The sequence below is a fragment of the Lates calcarifer genome, linkage group LG24, assembly GCF_001640805.2.
Source record: "Lates calcarifer isolate ASB-BC8 linkage group LG24, TLL_Latcal_v3, whole genome shotgun sequence".
NCBI classification, from domain to species: Eukaryota; Metazoa; Chordata; class Actinopteri; family Centropomidae; genus Lates; species Lates calcarifer.
This window is the reverse complement of record NC_066856.1, coordinates 18,539,428-18,556,651: the sequence shown is the minus strand read 5'-3', so window position 1 is coordinate 18,556,651 and position 17,224 is coordinate 18,539,428. Positions and strand designations below refer to the sequence as shown.

Here is a 17,224-nt window from a genome sequence, read left to right as displayed (position 1 = left end):
TCACCCCTTCTCCTCTCTATCTGCGGTGAACTCCGTTATTTAATAAGTGAATCGAAAGTGTTTCATTCCACAGCGAGAGATATACTCCATTTGAAGAAATGAGACTCTCACTCTCACAAAATGATTTCTGGCATGAGAGGAAAAAAGCACATTACGGCCCCTACAGTTAAAGTTATGAGTCATCTAAAGACCACTTTCGCTTATGAAATGCTTTCAAGAGGGAGTCATCTTTGTTTTTGAAATATTAGTTGAACTTTTCAGGGTGTAATTTTATATGTTGACAGCGCTATTGTCCCCCCTCTCACAGTTAATAGTTTTTAAATAATCCTCATTTACATAGCTGCCTAGTCGCAGATTAGCTTAATTAAAAGTGTCAGTGCCTGTTTGAAGTTTCGTCCGTCCGTCCTCGCCTTTATCTCAGACCTTCTGGATCTTTATTCGAATCTGTAGATGGAGATCGGAGCCCTCGGGGATGCTGGAAATCACAGTGTTTCACCTCTTTCATCTGCTTCGAAATTGGTGGTAGAGACGCCTTTCATCAAAGAGCGGAGGAGAGGGCCGCTGATTTGTTTTGCTGATGAGAGTTTTTTTATTTTTTGGACTCTGCGTGACCTCGGTGAAGGTTTGCGAGCTCAACCTGATGCAAAAAAGATAAAATAATCCAAGTTAAAGGAAGGAGAGCAACCTGAAACTCGTATTTACCATTTCCCAGATACCTCACATTTAATGAATAAATCAGAATTTGGCTTTAAACGCCAGGATTTTATAATTTATCGTTTGCCTCCTCCATTTTTCATGACGGAGCATCACAAACAAATCACAGCTGACATTATTGTGATTTGAATTCTCGCTGGTTTGGCTTTTTAATAATAGATGTGACGCAGAATCGCAGAGATTCCAACTTCAGAGACTCTCAGAGCCCTCTGTATGTTTATTATTATTTTTTTTTGTGATGGATTGTTGCTTATTTATGGTTCAGTTGCATATTTAAAGGACAGATCCACCCAAATTATGGAACAAACAAACAAACAAACTTCTCACCTATTTTTTAGATTTAGTTTTTCAGGCTTTTCCCAAAGAAATTAAAACAATAAAGACAGTTAAAGCAACAAAATGTAACTTTTTACTGCTGAGCAACAGTACCCTCTGCAGGCTGGTTTTGAACAGTGTATATATTACCCATGATCCCTTGCTTCTGGAGCAGGAACTGCTGTCTTAATAAACACACCAAACTCCATGTAGAAATCTTGATATTTTAAGTTTCTTGGCTGGATATTGGGAGATGAACGCTGGGTTTTAACAACTTCTAAGTCTTTTTAACTGATCTACAGTTAAGCATTATTCTTGAACTCACTGGGCTTGATTCCGGCAGTTTAAGCCGCTGACTATCACTCAGTTAGACAGAGATTGTACCTGCTCTAAAGCTGTAAAATAGCTGCATATGAGAGAGGGTAAGCTTTTTTTTTGGGATCAAGAACGAGTGAAGTCAGTCACTTGTCTTACTCGAAACCCTTTTCATTCTAGTCTCTGATGGATTTCTTGTTTTATGACGGTTGAATGTTGGCACTCTTTCAAGACTTCCCCGCTGTTTGAGGGACTGACTGGTGATTTTTTACATCGATGGAACATTTTTTGCTGTGAGACTCCAATATAGCCGCAAAGGAAATACCTCAACGTGACACTGTTGACATGTGACTAGTTATATCTTTGGGAAACCAGCTTTCTGAAGCCTTACTGTGTAATATAATGGTATTTTCTTTGCGTTAATCCAGTTGTTACCTCATTATCTAGCCTGTTCTCAGTCACAGTAGCTGTAATAAATGTAAGGACAGTCTGACTAGAGAGGTAATTCAATCAGCACTGCCTCTCTTCTCTGTTTTCCTGGGTGCATTTGTTGCTAAAGGTTGTCTCTAGTCAAATATTGGCTTTAGAGAATGAAACCAAGTACCTGGGGAGCTGTGCCGGATGAACACTGCTGTCCTCTCTGCTGTCGTACTCCACCACTCTTCTGTGGTCGGGCGGCGCTCCCAGCGGTGCAGGAGTTAGCGTGGTGGTCTGTCACGCTCGGGCAGATCTGTGGGGGCCAGGTCCCACATCCAGCGGGCCCTGCCAGCTCTGACGCTCGCTGGCTCCTCAAGCTGGAAATTGCCATAATGTGTCCTGCAGTGGTCGACTGCGCAGGCCTCTATCAGGGAATCCATCTGTGCAAAGTCCACACTCGCATACTCAGACACACAATGCAGCACTTATCACACTTGGTGGTAGTGCATACAGAGACTCAAACATCACGCTATAACAGAAAGCATCATACACATGTAATCGAAGCTAAAACACACATAGCTGCTGAATCAAAACAATAGCAAAAGACGTAGTTTAATGATTGCAATCATAGCAGACAGCCTCTCTCAGTTAAGATTCCTCCAGTGTCATTCACTCAGGAGGTTTTTACCAGGAGCCGAATTATCCACAGAGGTCCCCTCCTCTCTAAAACACACAAAACAGGTGATTAAAACAGGTAAAAATAGTGAATAAAGCAGTTTCATGTTAAAAATCTGTGTTTTTCCAATGGTCTTTGGCGGACAGAGGGCTGCAGCTAATGTTGTCTCAGCTTGTTTCTCAGATAACTTCAAATCCAGATGTCTGATGACAAAAATCCTTTGTCAGGTAGTTAAAAATTACCAGTATATCACAAAAATGTGGCTTAACACTGAATAAAAAGTTAATTTTGACTCCTGATGCGCACACAAACACCAAATAAAACACAATTAACTTGATTAAAATGATGGATTTTTCTTGTTTTGAAAATTTGGGAAAACGCAACCACACAATTCAACAAAATATATAACAGGCCCTGTCTTTTTTGGACACATTAATGCAGAAAAATTATATCTCTATATCTTTTTCGATCGATTTTAACTGGAGCTAAGGATGAAAAGTACATATCCATGCATATATCCATACTGTAGGCTGTGACCTTTTTTTCTCCCCAAGGACAGCCTGTTCTTTGTCCTTCTCGCCTGTGCAGTTAACATGAAACCTATATATTTGAAAAATGAGCTGCAGTTTAAGTTAATTGATGAGTTCTGGATTAACACACACTCACACACACTCCACACAGTGTGACTATGGGGCATGAAGAAGCACTGACGAAGCTGCTGTTAGCCTTTAGCCTCAGCAGCTCCTGCACGACTACTTTATTTGCTAAATGTACTCTGGAGGAGACGTGTTGACTCCCATCCTGTGTTGTGATTCGTGTGGGCGAGGGAAAATCGACACCCCAGTTATATGCAAATGACGTCTCAGCACAGCCATTTGGCATGTTTGTTTGTTTGTTTATTTATTTGTCTGTGTGCTGCAGCACAGATCCCATGTTTGAGATTAATCGTTAGCACTTATTCACTGATGAAACGGTTTCATGACAAGAGGAAAGCTGGAGAGATTAAGATTCATTTCATACTTTAGCATGCACAAATGACAAGTAATTAGCATAAAACCAACACATGCAACACCTGCGTCACAGCACAGTGCATTTACCTGTCATTTGAATGAGTGAATGGCCATCAGGACATTATGGAATATATTAGAAATATGGTGCCGGAGTGCCACAAATTGCCTGGACAGACTCCAAATGGAACTTTAATTTTCCTGCCATACTGCACTTAGTTATTCTCAGTGCTGCCATATAAAATGATTTCTTAAAATAGCCAGATAAGGTGTTTTTGTACAAGAAAAGGGGGAAAAATTGATAAATCAGCAGAGTGTGAGTGGAAACACGAGGCTGTAAAGGTGGACTGGTGAGTAGATGGGTTTTCATGTTAACGTCCCCGACAACCTCTGTAGTCTCATTTAGACACTCGTTAGCAACCGCCTTTTTTAAGACACGTAAAAGCTTCAAACATCAGGAGTGGGGGATTTACTGATGGAGTTTATGTTGTTGAATAAAATGTGAAAATGTCTTGAGCTTGGAGGACCCTGATTCGATTCACAAAACACAATCTTGTGACTTGTTACACTTTTTTCTTTTTAGCTGACAGGCTGTAAACTTTACAGCTGTCTTTCTGCTGAGAGCTTTTATCCCTATTGCGGGAACTCGCACTGCTAAAGCGGAAACTACCAGTGCTATGGTGAGCTAACACCAGCTAATAACGCTGTCAGCAGCCCGGCAGGAGGGGTACTTCCCGGTGCCATAGGATTTCATAACAGAGCTGTGACCACGATGACAACGAATCATCAAATCTTCTGTTGAACAGCTAAACAGAATCAGTTATAGCTATTGTTTAAGTATAAAACTCTGATTTCCACCCACCAATAAAGCCTTAAAAGTCTAGTATCGGTTAGGCGCTAATGAACCAAGATGTTGTAGCTTATTTGGAAACCTCTCCCCAGCTCCATCACCCTGTACGTCATCATCATCTCGCTGACATTTCACCGGCTCAGACAACCTCAGGGTTCGTAGATTAACTAGCTTCTCTTCTGCACAACTTCCCCCTTCACCCCTACCTCACCCTCAACCTCCCCCCTGCTGCTGCTGCTGCTTCCAGGTAGTTTATTACACCGGGCTTGGGTGGAGCTGTGTTTGTGCATATACAGTGTGTGTTTCTGTGGCGGTTATTTTTAACTTCTGTCTGCTAGGGACGAGTGCACTTTCTCCTCGGCTGATTGTGTGTGGAGGCCCTAAGGGAGTGTGTGTGTGTGTGTGTGTATAAGTGTGTGTTTCTATTATTTGTGTTTCTGTTGGTTACTCCCAGTGGACCACAGGCATGTCGGGGGGTGGTGGAGGCCGCCGCTCGGTCACTCTGCGTCATTACTAAATCATACGTCCTTCCCTGCTGCCCTGATGATGCCACAGAAACACTGGTAGAGTCACGCTTTTGCTAAATTTACGTAATCAAATCATACACTTTAACACAACTGTGTACAAATCTGGTTGTGTACCTCAGCTCCTGCGTCCTCTCTGGTGATATTTTGTCATGTCTCTATGTAGGTAGGTGTGACGGAAAATGGGTCACAAACTGAGCTTTCGCCACTAAGCCAGGTTGCCCTGGTTACAGCTCAGTTGAACCGATAAATCATATTGTTAAGTTGCAGCCGTAGATGCTTCCTGGCTTCGCTCGTTGTTGCATGACCTCAGAGCGCTCCTTGAGAGCGAAGTGTTATTTTCCTGAGCGGATTTGGAGAAAAGTGACACTGGAAGTCGGTGTGTTTTCAGTGTTACTCAGATGTCTGAGTGACGACTGTGTCATTAAGGCTGCAGAGAAAAAGCAGCAAAACAAAACCTGGAAATAAAATACCCAGAAATCAGTTTTTGATACATACCCTGTTGAATAGAGATATTCTCATGGGAACATAAACATTTCCTGCTTCTCAAAACATATTGTTTGATGGCTTTCTCAGTGTTTTGTGATATTAGAATAAAAGAATCTGGTAAAAATGTGGTTTCATTGACTTGGTTATTTGAATATGTCAGTTTAGGCTTAGGCAAATAGTCATGTGCATTGTTTTAGTATTTTCCGGACTCTTTTGTACCAACTTTTTAATTTTATTTTTACTTGTTCTTGACATATTTGTTATTTCCTGACATTTCTAAAAGCAAATTCCTGACATTGTTTTATATTCCCTGATATTTTTTACCTTCTGTTACTATTTCTGACATTTTTACAAATTCCTGACATTTTTATTATTACTTCCTGACATTTTTACTAATTTCTGAAAATTTTTAACCTTTTCCTGACTTTTTTTCAAAACCATTTTCTGACATTTTTTGCTATTCCCTAGTTTTTTAAAACTTTTTCCTAGCATGTTTTGGACCAAATAATCAATTAATTAATCAATCAAGAATGAAAAAGCCCTGCTGCTGAACATCACCTTAACAAACAAACATGGATACCACTTGTTCTGCAAAATATCCTTTGCTCTTAAAAACATGATTGCTTTTGAGTAAAATCAATAGTTTTCTCAAACATATAACTTAATTTCTGAGCTGCACAGCCACAATATTAACTTGTTTAAAATGGTGGAAATCACTCACTATGTACAGAGAAATGCTGCCTCTTGTGATTTGATAATTGCAGCAAAGGAAAAGAAGTTACCTGGAGGAAAGTATGAAAGTTGAGAAGGAAAGGCTTTTCAGTAAGAAGGGAAGAAGGAGGGCATGAGAGAGCAACTGGGTGTATGGGAATATTGAGCCACAAAGCATTTATGTCAGATCAAAGCTAATCCTTATCTTTGGGAAAAGGATTCAGTAATACCCTGGGCTGTCTTGCCCCCTCAAGGGCAGGTCTCTTCCTCTGCCTCCCTCTGCTCGTCTTCCTCTCTCCTCACTTCTCTGTCAAACCACCAAGGTTTTTTCTGGTCTTTTCCCCTCAACTTTGACTCGGTAACGGTGTGGAGAAAGTAGGTCAGCGAGGATCAAGGAGGAGCAGAGGGATCTGGCCTCTGGACCCGGCTGGGAAGGGAGTGTTTTGCCCCTGGGGAGCGGGTTGGACTGAGATATACATGAGGCTGACAAACACAGATACTTTGACTTGACTAACGAGGATTGCTGGAGCTGTTTAAGGTGTGAGAACACCTGATTTTCTTTACTGTCTGATGCAAAGCAGAGCTACAATGACTAACTGATCAACAGAAAATTAATTACCATCTATTTTTTTGTGCAAAATTATCCAAAATTTGCTTGTTGACCTTCTCAAATGTCAAGATTTCATGCTTTTCTTCATCATTTGTGACAGTAAACTTAAAAATCTCCGGGTTTTGGTCTGTTGGTCAGACAAAACAAGACATTTGAAGCTGAAACCTTAAGTTTTCACTTCAGTATTTGCATTCTAGTTCTTCAAGGCTTCTACACAATTCATTCACCTGTTAGGGTCAGTAACCAGAGGATTGTATTGGTGCGTCCCTAAAACACAAACATAATTAGATTTGGATGGTTTTGAAAGTATTCTGACGATACAGACATTTGGAAAGAGTTTGTTCTCAGTCATACAGATCGTGGTACTCTTAAGTGCTAGAGTTCAAGGCATCTGGACTTCTTTAATGTTTATTGAAGACATTTCATCTCTCATTCCAAAGGGTTCCTCAGTTCTAGAGTCCCAGGTGCTTTCAACTCTAGCACTTAAGAACTAAGAAGTCAAATGAGGTGGCTTGGACATCTGATTCGGGATTCCTCCTGGGCACCACCCTGAGGAGGTGTTCTTGTTCCGGCAACTTGGAAGAAACACCCATGGGCTGACCTTGAATTAACTGGAGGGATAGTGCATCACATATTGCTGGGAATGCCTCAGGATCCCCCCCCAGTAATGTTCTGAAGGACATGGGGAGTCTAGACTATGTATATCTAGATATTGACGAATCAATCAATGAGATGTTTTTGGCAAGGATTCAGATTTGATAAGCAGGTTTCCTACATGGGATTTCAGCTCGATAAAATGCTGTTATTACCACCCGCTCCAAGGTCAAATGTGATCATCCTCCCTCGTCCAAATGAACCAAACTAAAGGCCTCCAGACTGAATTAACCGCTCCGAGCATGTTTGGTGTGATCTAATCTGTCATCGCCACGTCGCCGCATCATCCCCACAGGGCGCCGCAGAGGAGTTTAATTGCCTGAGATCTTGTTTCTGATAAAGGACTGAGATGTACAGTGTCGCAGGGGCAGTCAGTGGTCACCTTTTTCCATTTCTATCACCACTTTCCTCTCTCCTTCCCATCTGTCTCACCCTTCACTCTAGCTGTCGTGCCCTGGAGGGAAAGGGGAAAGAAAAATCTCAAGTCGTCCTCCCTCCTCAGCAGTTTTCACACTTGACAATTTGGGGCAAAAAAATAAAATATAAAGTCGGCAGGGCTCCCTGTTTGGTATTCATTGTTTTCTTGGTGCTATTTTGACAGGGTTTAATCATCTGTAAAAGCAAACTATCACATCTTCCGCATGGATTAACGCAGTAGACGTGATTATGCAAGAAGAGTAGGAGTAGGAGGAGGAGGAGGAGGAAGAAAGTGTTTATGGAGTCTGTGGCCTGAAGGAGACAGTTAAAAGAATTGGCCATACTTAACACAGATACCGAGGCGGATGGGTCTGGTGAACTCGCCCCCGTGTCGTACATAATAATGACTCCCCGTCGCTCCTGATGCATTGTGGTAGTTTGACCTCTGCCACGGTCATCTCGGAAGTACCATTTGTTCCTCTTCGTGACAGTTTCTTCATTTGCAAGTGTTAAAAAGACCATTACAACATGTTTTTCAGGTTTTATCTCCTTGAATACAAACAGTAGTGGAAAGTAACTGAGTACATTTACGCAACTGCTGTGCTTAAGTACAATTTTACTTATTTTCTGGCACATTTCAAAGGCAAATATTGTACTTTTTTACCCCACTATGTAATAAAAATGAAAGAAATCTGACAGTGGAGTAAGAATATTACAATTTTCTACACAGTATTTTCTAAAAAAGTTTAATTTTGTTTTGTTTCAAGCTACAATTTCAGATTTTCTCAGCATTTTTTCACTTTTTAGAACATAATTGCATTCAGAAATCTTCATGAAAATTGAGGCAAATTAAACAACTTGTTTCCAGTTACCAAGCATCAGAGGTCTGAGTTTGACACCTTCAGAGTGACAAGTTTCTGCAAAATGTGATGATTTTATCCTTCTGAGTGTTGATTTTGTCTGCATTTTTAATTTCTCCTAGCTTTTTGGGATTAGTAGGAACTTTCCTAACAGGCTACAAACAAAACTAAACAAAAATCTAATCAGGCTGTGTTCCTCTTGTACTTTTATCTGTGGAATGTGTTGACAGAGACTGCTGCCATCTTATTTTTACACTGTCTAAAAGTCTTTCCTATCCATTAATGATTTCTGTTTTCCTCTGTTGCAGATGGATGACCATGCTACCACCAAAGGCCTGTGAAGTTGTGGACGGCGGTGAACCGTTAAGCGCTGGAGCTAGCCACACTTCCCTAGCATCACTTGGAGCTGCGCAACCTTTCTACTAGCTTGTTTTTGACTTGCGTTCTCTAAAAATATCTGACTGTAAACATAACAAAGGACTGTCGACCCACCTTTACAAAATGGAGACTCTTTCCCAGGATTCGATTCTGGAGTGCCAGATCTGCTTTAACTACTACAGCCCCCGCCGGCGGCCCAAACTCCTGGACTGCCGGCATACGTGCTGCTCGGTGTGTTTGACCCAGATGCGCAGCAGCCAGAAGGAGATCCGCTGCCCCTGGTGCCGCGGCGTCACCAAACTCCCGCAGGGCCTGTCCGTCTCCCAGCTCCCAGACGACCCGGACATCATCACCGTCATCGCCATCCCCCACGCCTCGGAGCACACGCCGGTCTTCATCCGCCTCCCCAGCAACGGCTGCTACATGCTGCCCCTGCCCGTCGCCAAGGAGCGGGCGCTCGGGCTGCCGGGGGAGCTGGGGTGTCGCTTCCTGCCCGGCGGCCAGCAGAAAGGCGTCACCGTGGTCACCGTGCCTGAGCAGCAGCCGCTGGGCCTGGCTATGGGTTTGGAAGGCATGGGGGTGGGGCTGGAGGGAGGCGAGGGCGAGAGGAGAGTTACAGGCCCCGTTGGGGGAGGAGGAGGAGCGGGGAAGGGGTCCACGTGGTCCGGGGTGTGCACGGTGATCCTGGTGGCCTGTGTGCTGCTCTTCCTCCTGGGCATCGTGCTGCACAACATGTCCTGCATCTCCAAACGCTTCACCGTCATCTCCTGCGGCTGAGGGCGAGGGGGAAGGTGGGGGAGGCTGCTCGGACTGCTGCAGACCCCCCTCTCAGCGCCCCCCTCCTGGATTCACCCCACTCGCCCTGCCTCTCCTCGGGGCAGGACTCTGCACAGGAGGGGATGGGCGGACTAAACTCACATCACGGGCATCCAAGGAAACTACAGAGCAACGTAGAGACACACATGAAGAAGATGATGACGGGGACAAGAAGGAGAATCTACAGTTAAATCCCATTTTATTTATTTCGGAGACTGAAATTAAAACGGAAAAACCTTCACCTGCCGGCCCTGACACTCCCACCCTTTTCCTGCCCCATTTCCTCTGAACGAACGCTTTGGGAATTACTCCAGATATGTTTTTTTTCTGGCCCGTCACTCTATTGCTCACAGTGGTTGGATTGCCTGTTTAGTCTGTGGTTCGTAGAAGTACATCAGTTATCATAGTGTTGTTTAGACGAGTGTAGGGTTTCTGAATGTGGTGTCTCCAGCTGGTGCCGCGGTACACAGAGAGTCCGGACTTGGCCGCCCTCCATCCTCTGATGCTGCAGGAATTAACTGTGCAAGGATCCACGTCTGGCCCCATCTGAGTCGTCTGGGAAACTCAAAAATCAACGCAGCTTTCTCTCTTTTTTTTGTTGTTTCTTCAACACAGCCTGTTCCTGTTCAGAACAAACTGTTGCTATGGTATTTTTCAGCTGAAGTAAAAAAACATGGGGTAGTACAAATTAGCAAATTAGTGCTAAAATGATCATTTATCAAGCAAGGATGCCAAACATTTGATGACTCCAGCCTCTTAAATGTGGGGATTTGTTGTTTTGTTGTGTTTTATATGATTGTTTAATGAATATCTTTGGATTTTGGTCCTTTTTTTGCACAAAATGAGCAACTTTAGGATGTTACTTGGGTTCCCAGAATTAGCCAAACTGCCAAAAATATATAGGCTATCTGATAAAGATAGGCAAACTGGCAAAAGGTTAAAAGGAAATGTTTGACATAAAAAAACAAAGTAATATTTTCCCTCTTTCAGACTTGGATGAGAGGATCAATACCCTTTTCTGTGTTTGTTTGCTATTGAAAATTAGCTTAGCCTGGTATCAACTGGAAGCAGGGGAAAACAGCTAGCCTCGCCTAGCTACCAATTAGCATGTTGTATCTTGTTTGTTTAATCTGTGCACAAGCAAAAATACAACCCTGCAGTATAGATGCTGCACATGCTACTTTAATCCAAACAATAACTTTTGAAATAAACAAACAAGATAAAACAAAGCTTTAGTGTTTTTTTGAACGCTGACAAGAAGCTAACTTTTGGGAGGGTTTTACAGGAAGTCAGATGCTATATGCTACATGTGTTACAGTGCCTGTGAAACAACAAATTGACATTTGAAATCATTGTAAGGATTAAGAAAGCATGTTACAGTACTTTGAGTGCTTTAGATGTGTTGATTATGGTATATTTGAACATGGTAGGGAGCCAGACTAGCTAGGTTTTACATGCTACATGAGCATTAGCATGTGAAACCCTCTGAAACTACAACTTTTTTAACAATTCAAATTTTTGAAGGATTAAACTGTGAGATAAAACATGATTAATTTTAACACTTTAGATGTGTTACTGGGCATGTTTTTTATCTTTAAAGAAAGCTAGGCTAGCTGTTTCCCCTTAGCGCAGCTAGCTGCTAAGCTAAGCTAATGCCCTCCTTGCTCCAGCTCTGTACTGCACATATGAAAGTGGGATTGATTTTCTCATCTGACTCTCTGCAAGAAAGCCAACAAGAAAAAATGAAAAATATTCTTTTAAATAAAAACAAAAGTGTTCTTCTTCAGTGCATCCATTTTTCTGTTTTCCCACGGATGCTTTTCAGCCATCGCTTCTCCATCCATCTGTTTTTCAGCCTGACCTCCTTGAGACCACAGTCGTCCTCTAAAGACGGACTCACAGACTTTAGACTGGGCCCTTCGCCGCCAGCCCACACACTTATCGACTTCTCATCTTAATACCTCCCTTACTTTAGAAACCAGGGCTCGACAGTGCGATGGTATGTGTTAATGTGTGTGCGATTGGCGGATCAGTAACGGGTCAGGAGTGGGCGTGGGCGTGGGCGCTGCAAGGGTTCCCGTTAATGACGTCTGTATCGATTTATCTGCTTTTGAATATCTTAATCTGCAGAGATGGATGTTTTTCTCTTTCTTTCTTTTTTATTTTTCTTTTATATGTTGAGGCAGTTTTTGTCTGTTTACTATATCGTTAACACAGAAAAACAGGGTGAACTCTTTTTTTTGTACAGCAGCCTTGTCATGTACAGAACGATTGTAATTTTTTTCTTTTCCTGATAATTTTCTTTTGTTTACATGTTTTACTCACTGATCTGAGATTAGGGAGCGCTCTCTGTTTAAAGAAACAAGCGTGGTGAATCATGCAAGTTCACTTCAGGGCACTCAGAGTTAGCATGACACAACATGAGGAAAGAAAAGTTTGATATTTAGCATATGAAGAACTATAAACAGCACCAACATGTTATATATAAATACATATATTCACTTGTTCACTTAATTTAATAGCTAAATTATGGAGGTTTCAGTCACTCACGGTATAAAAAAGTGACTTTTTCCCTTAAAATTGACAATTTTCTGGAGCTTTTAGCATGATTTTACCACCTTAAACCAAAGCAAACCCTCAGACTTCGGAGATTTTCAGAGTCTGCACGCTTAAATCAGACTTAAACTGATTAAATCAAAAACATACTTCAGCCATTTTGCAGCTCAAAGCTTCCTGCACATGAATATTCCTTTGAAAAAAAAAAGGGGGCCACAATAGGGCAACTATTTACTTATGCAGCGAGAGGCTGAGTTAAGTTCAGCTGAACTGGTTCATGTGGGACATGTTGGCTGCTGTTGCTATGAGACTACAGTTTGCTGAGAGCGTTTTTGAAGTTGCTGAAAGTTGAAATATTTTTAGCTCCTGGAGCTCGGAGCACAGCTTCACCCCGAGATGCAGGAAATCCCATCAAAATAAAAGGGATTCGTGAATAATTTTGTGTTGTAACGTGTCTGGTAAGGAGATTAAGATGCATTTAAGAATAATAATAATACTTTAAATCATCAGGAAAACCCTACAAGGGACATTTGCACCATTTACCTCATCAACAGTGTGTTATTTTGATTTATAATATATTACATTTTAGTCACAATAAACCATTTGAAAGCCAAATATAAACCTTTAATAGATGGTTTAAAGCACTTTAATGTAGTTGTAAGCAGATATATGGACATAAAGTGTGTATTAATGCACAATATTTGTCAACAATTATTTCATTTTCTATTATAAAACTGTATTTTACTGTATTATATGTTCATTATACACCAGCCTCCACTTTTAGGTTCAGTATTAATCACTAATCTGCTTACAGTTGCATTATATTGTGTTTGAAACCATTTACTTTCATGTGATCTTTGATCTTAAAAGTTGCTGTTGCAGCCTGACAGTATTTCCACTGGGAAAGTGAATAAAAAAATGAAAGTTGTAACTGTTCATCGTGGGGTTTTACACTCACAAGTACAGTACATCACACACACGACCCGAGACGTGGCATCTTCTGGGGCTTCGTGGCAAACTGTGACTCTGAGGGGGCGAGCAGAGAGTAAATATTTCGCTGTAAAACTTCTGACAGACTTCACTGGAACTACTTTCAACCAAAAAAAAGTCTATTTGGAAATTCTTCACTGTGTTTCCTCTGCTTTATGACCGGAGTAATGGGGTCAGAAACCAGGACAAAGAAAACCACAGACGACGTGCAAGAAGCTAAAGTGCAGAAAGGCTGAAGATATGTTTATTTTTCAACTGTAAAATGACATTTCTGGCTAAAAAACATAACACATCCCTTATTGGTTAGGCTGTAATAGCTACATACCTCTAAATTCTTGACTAAATAGGAAAATATTCCCTTTACTACAACATCAGGCAGCCATTTTGAACATCCTCAGCTCTTGGGCGTCAACTTCGGCACTGAATCTGATCAGTTCTGCTAAAAATCATCAGATTGTTTGAGGTATTTTTGCAAAACTGGAGCAAAAGTATTCTAAATAAATTCAAGAAATCAAGGGAGAATTGGAATTGGAATTAATGGTGATGTTTTGTCCTCTGTAATATGCACAGATGTGAAGATTTCTGACACAAAGCCTCCAAACGCTGCAAAAACCATCTGTCGTAACCCTCATTTAACTTAAAACAAGAAAGATTAAATGCAGTTCCTTTGTTTCAGGAGTTTACATAGAGAAGTAACTGGCTAAATTGGAATATTATTGCTGGACATGTGAGCTGAAAACAGTATAATCAGCTGTAACATCCATGATAAATGAGCCTCTCAAGTCTTTTCCCATCTTGAATGAGGCGTTTCACATGATGCAACGCAGGCATGGAGAAACAAATGAGCCTTCTTTCTTCTTTTTTTCACCTTTACACTGTTTGTACAGGAGCTGGTGTGTGATACTTGGTTTAAAAATCCCACTGTAACATGCTGCCAAGCACAAAAGTAAGGTTGGATTTCCACATTTGGTTGCACCTGTTTTTGTTTTTCCATGTGAAATTAAACACTCCTTCACCGAATGAGCAGCAAAGATGAGACAGAATATTCTGTTCCTGCCATAATTCAACATTTTCATGGAAGAATAAGCCTCTGAATCTCTTTCCTGTCCTCTGCAATAGTTGTTTTTTTCAAATTGAGAAACTGCCCTGAACATTTTTACACAAACTTTAAAAAATTTAAGATAAAGAGTGACGAGTAGAGACAGCGTAGGAGAAAGGAGGAGGCTTGTCGTTTCTGTGCCTGTGTGTTTGTAAAATGCTGTGAAGTTCCTGTCGTAGTTTCCTGCTTCGCGTCGGGTCACGACGACGCAAGCAGCAGCTGTTTTTGGTGAACTATTAAAGCAAAAAAAAAAAAAAAAAAAGCTCTGAATCTGAATGACGACGACTCCAGTGGTCTTTATTTTAATTTACTTTTTTGTGTTTTTATTGATCCTTCTCAGCTGCAACACCAATGTCGACTTTTACTGCCTGAAAACGCAGATAACCTCCTCTTAAATGCTTCTATTTTTAAAGAAATAAGATTAAAAAAAAGCTTATTCCCTGCAGCTTCATTTATCCAAGTCCTGTATTTCACAGCTGAGTGAACTCGGTGGAGAAGCAGGCTCTCTTTGTTTACCCCCAGGAACCTCTTTTCCCCCACTCAAATATTTATCGATACAGTGTCAGGGAAGGTAATTAACGCTCTCCGGGGACCAATTGCAGCTGACTTTGCTGTAGAAAAACACCTCCATTCCTCACAGGCGACGGTGGCTGCTAATGATGACCACACTCATCATGGACCGCACAGTCTCTATTTACTCTTAATGATCGGTTCTTTACTCTAATGAAAACAGAATGTGGATTTTTCAAGGGAATCAATCCAGAGTTTTCTCAGTTTTCACCTTATTTTATATTCAATGTCATTGTCTCACGTTTAGCGTCTTATTTCTGTGTATTGATCGTGGGTTTATTATGACTTTTCAGGGCTCAGACTTGTTGTCTTTTGTCTTTTTTAGTGGCAGCTCCAGAGCTTTTTAACTGTATCACACCATCTCATGCATCTCAACACCCACCATTTTCTTTTGGCTCTCTCAAAATGTTAGTATCCATCCTGTTACTGTTACTGCTCAGCCCAGAGCTATAAAGCCCTCTCTGGATGGATGGATTACCAGAGAAGATCAATAATGTGATTTCACTCATGCACACGTGCAGAATAATGCACCTGGGCGAGTTAATGCAGTGACACGCTACATAAACTCTTCCCACACAGGGAAAAAAAACCTTACAACTGAGTGCAACCTTCTTACTTTTGTACATTTTACTTCCTATAATTGAGTTAAGTTCAAAGATTTAAACAGAAAATCAAAATCTGACTCTCTAAAGTTTCCTGCTTCACACCTGGCTGCCTGCTCATCTGCATTTTTCTTCAACACAGCCTGTTGCAGGAGCGATTTCTCTTGTATCACTGTATTATGCGAGTGCTCTCGAGGATGTATCATGGATTCTTGGCATAAGCTTTGGAGACTGTCATCCGTTTAAGCCTGGCAGCAGATGAGACTTCTTTTCCTCATGCTGGAAGAAAAAAAAAGAAGTTATGGTTCCTATTTGTAGGAGGCAGTGTTGGGTGACAGTGTGCAACGGAGTGAATAAAAGCAATATCAATTTTTCAGAGAACACTCCTACAGTATGTCAAGGCAACTGAAAACTTAAATATGTGAAGGGATTAGAGGAAGGTCCGTGTTACCTAAAATGCACAGAGAGGTGAGGTGAGGTTCAGAAATACAGTACGTACCCGTTTCTGACCCAGAACCTTATTAGACCGAGGGTGAAATTGTCGTTTCAGCTCTTTGGGAAACAGATTCAGGAACTACTCAAGCAACTACAACTGGAGTCTAACACCAGTCGGAGCTGTGCACTCTTAATGGGACGCTATTCGAGTGTGAAATACAGTACTACTGTATATATAGTGTAGTGTGTTTTCTAGATTTTTGGTTGGACTCATGCAGAAAAATTTATATTTCAAAAACTGATTAATTATATATTTAAAAAACGGCAGGATTTAACCCCACAACCTCTTTTCCCTCTTAAAAAAGAGGCAGTTAAGTCAGTTTGCTGTTCATGAGGAGAACTGCTCAGCCTGTGAAAGCTTCAAAAAGCTGAAAAAGCAAACAAATATAGTCGCCAAGAAAAGCAAGATGCAATGAAGTTCAGTGGAAACGGTCTTAAGGACTTAAACATGCCCTGAAGAGATGAAAAAGGCAGAAAATTAACATCAGATGTGTGTGGACAGTGTCAGGTTCTGTTAATAAAGAGTAGTAGATGGAAATGTGAATAAATTCTCATTGTCTTGCAGATTTTCTTGACATTTTGGGTTATATTTGTCCTACACTTGGATTGAGACCGATTTAATTACAGGTGAATTATGATAAAAAGGAAGAAAAGGAAGCAAAACACCAAAACAAAAACAGTTTCCGCATCGTCAAAGAGGTCGGTACCACTTGGACTGTCCTGCCTCACCCCTGTCAGAATGGTACATTCCAACTCGTCCGTTGAGTGCGTAGATACCGAGGACGCTGTTAAGGAAAACTGTATTGTTTGTTTGTTTGTTTTCTTTGTTCCAGTAATTTGTTGTGTTCCCATACGGCTGCTCCGCCTTCGTTTCCAGTGTTGTGTGCGTCCGCTAACCTGTAAGTACTTTAAATATTAATGTACTCTCAGGTACACTCCTGTTTTTATGCAAATTCGTACCGGTGCCGGTTCGCACCGTTAATGCTAATTATGCTAATTATGCTAATTCAGGTCAACCAAAAGCAAGCTGTTTAATTTAACTGAATGCAGTATATTATTCTTAGGCTATTTATTTCTCTTGCTTTCACAACCCACCCACATTACTGTATCGTTCCGTGAGTTTAAAGCTTTTAAACTTTAAAGAAATCTGACAGTCGGT

General features: G+C 41.2%; 1 protein-coding gene across 1 annotated transcript in view; it reads left to right on the top strand.

Moving 5' to 3' along the window:
• rnf152 (ring finger protein 152) overlaps positions 1–14,674 on the top strand; it is a 45,284-nt gene extending 30,610 nt beyond the window's left edge. Inside the window, exon 4 of the mRNA XM_018679255.2 lies at positions 8,868–14,674. Within this exon, the coding sequence (XP_018534771.1) occupies positions 9,061–9,714 (654 nt within the window). The 5' untranslated portion in view covers positions 8,868–9,060 and the 3' untranslated portion in view covers positions 9,715–14,674. The remainder of the gene's footprint in view (positions 1–8,867) is intronic.
• The last annotated feature ends 2,550 nt before the right edge of the window (positions 14,675–17,224 follow it).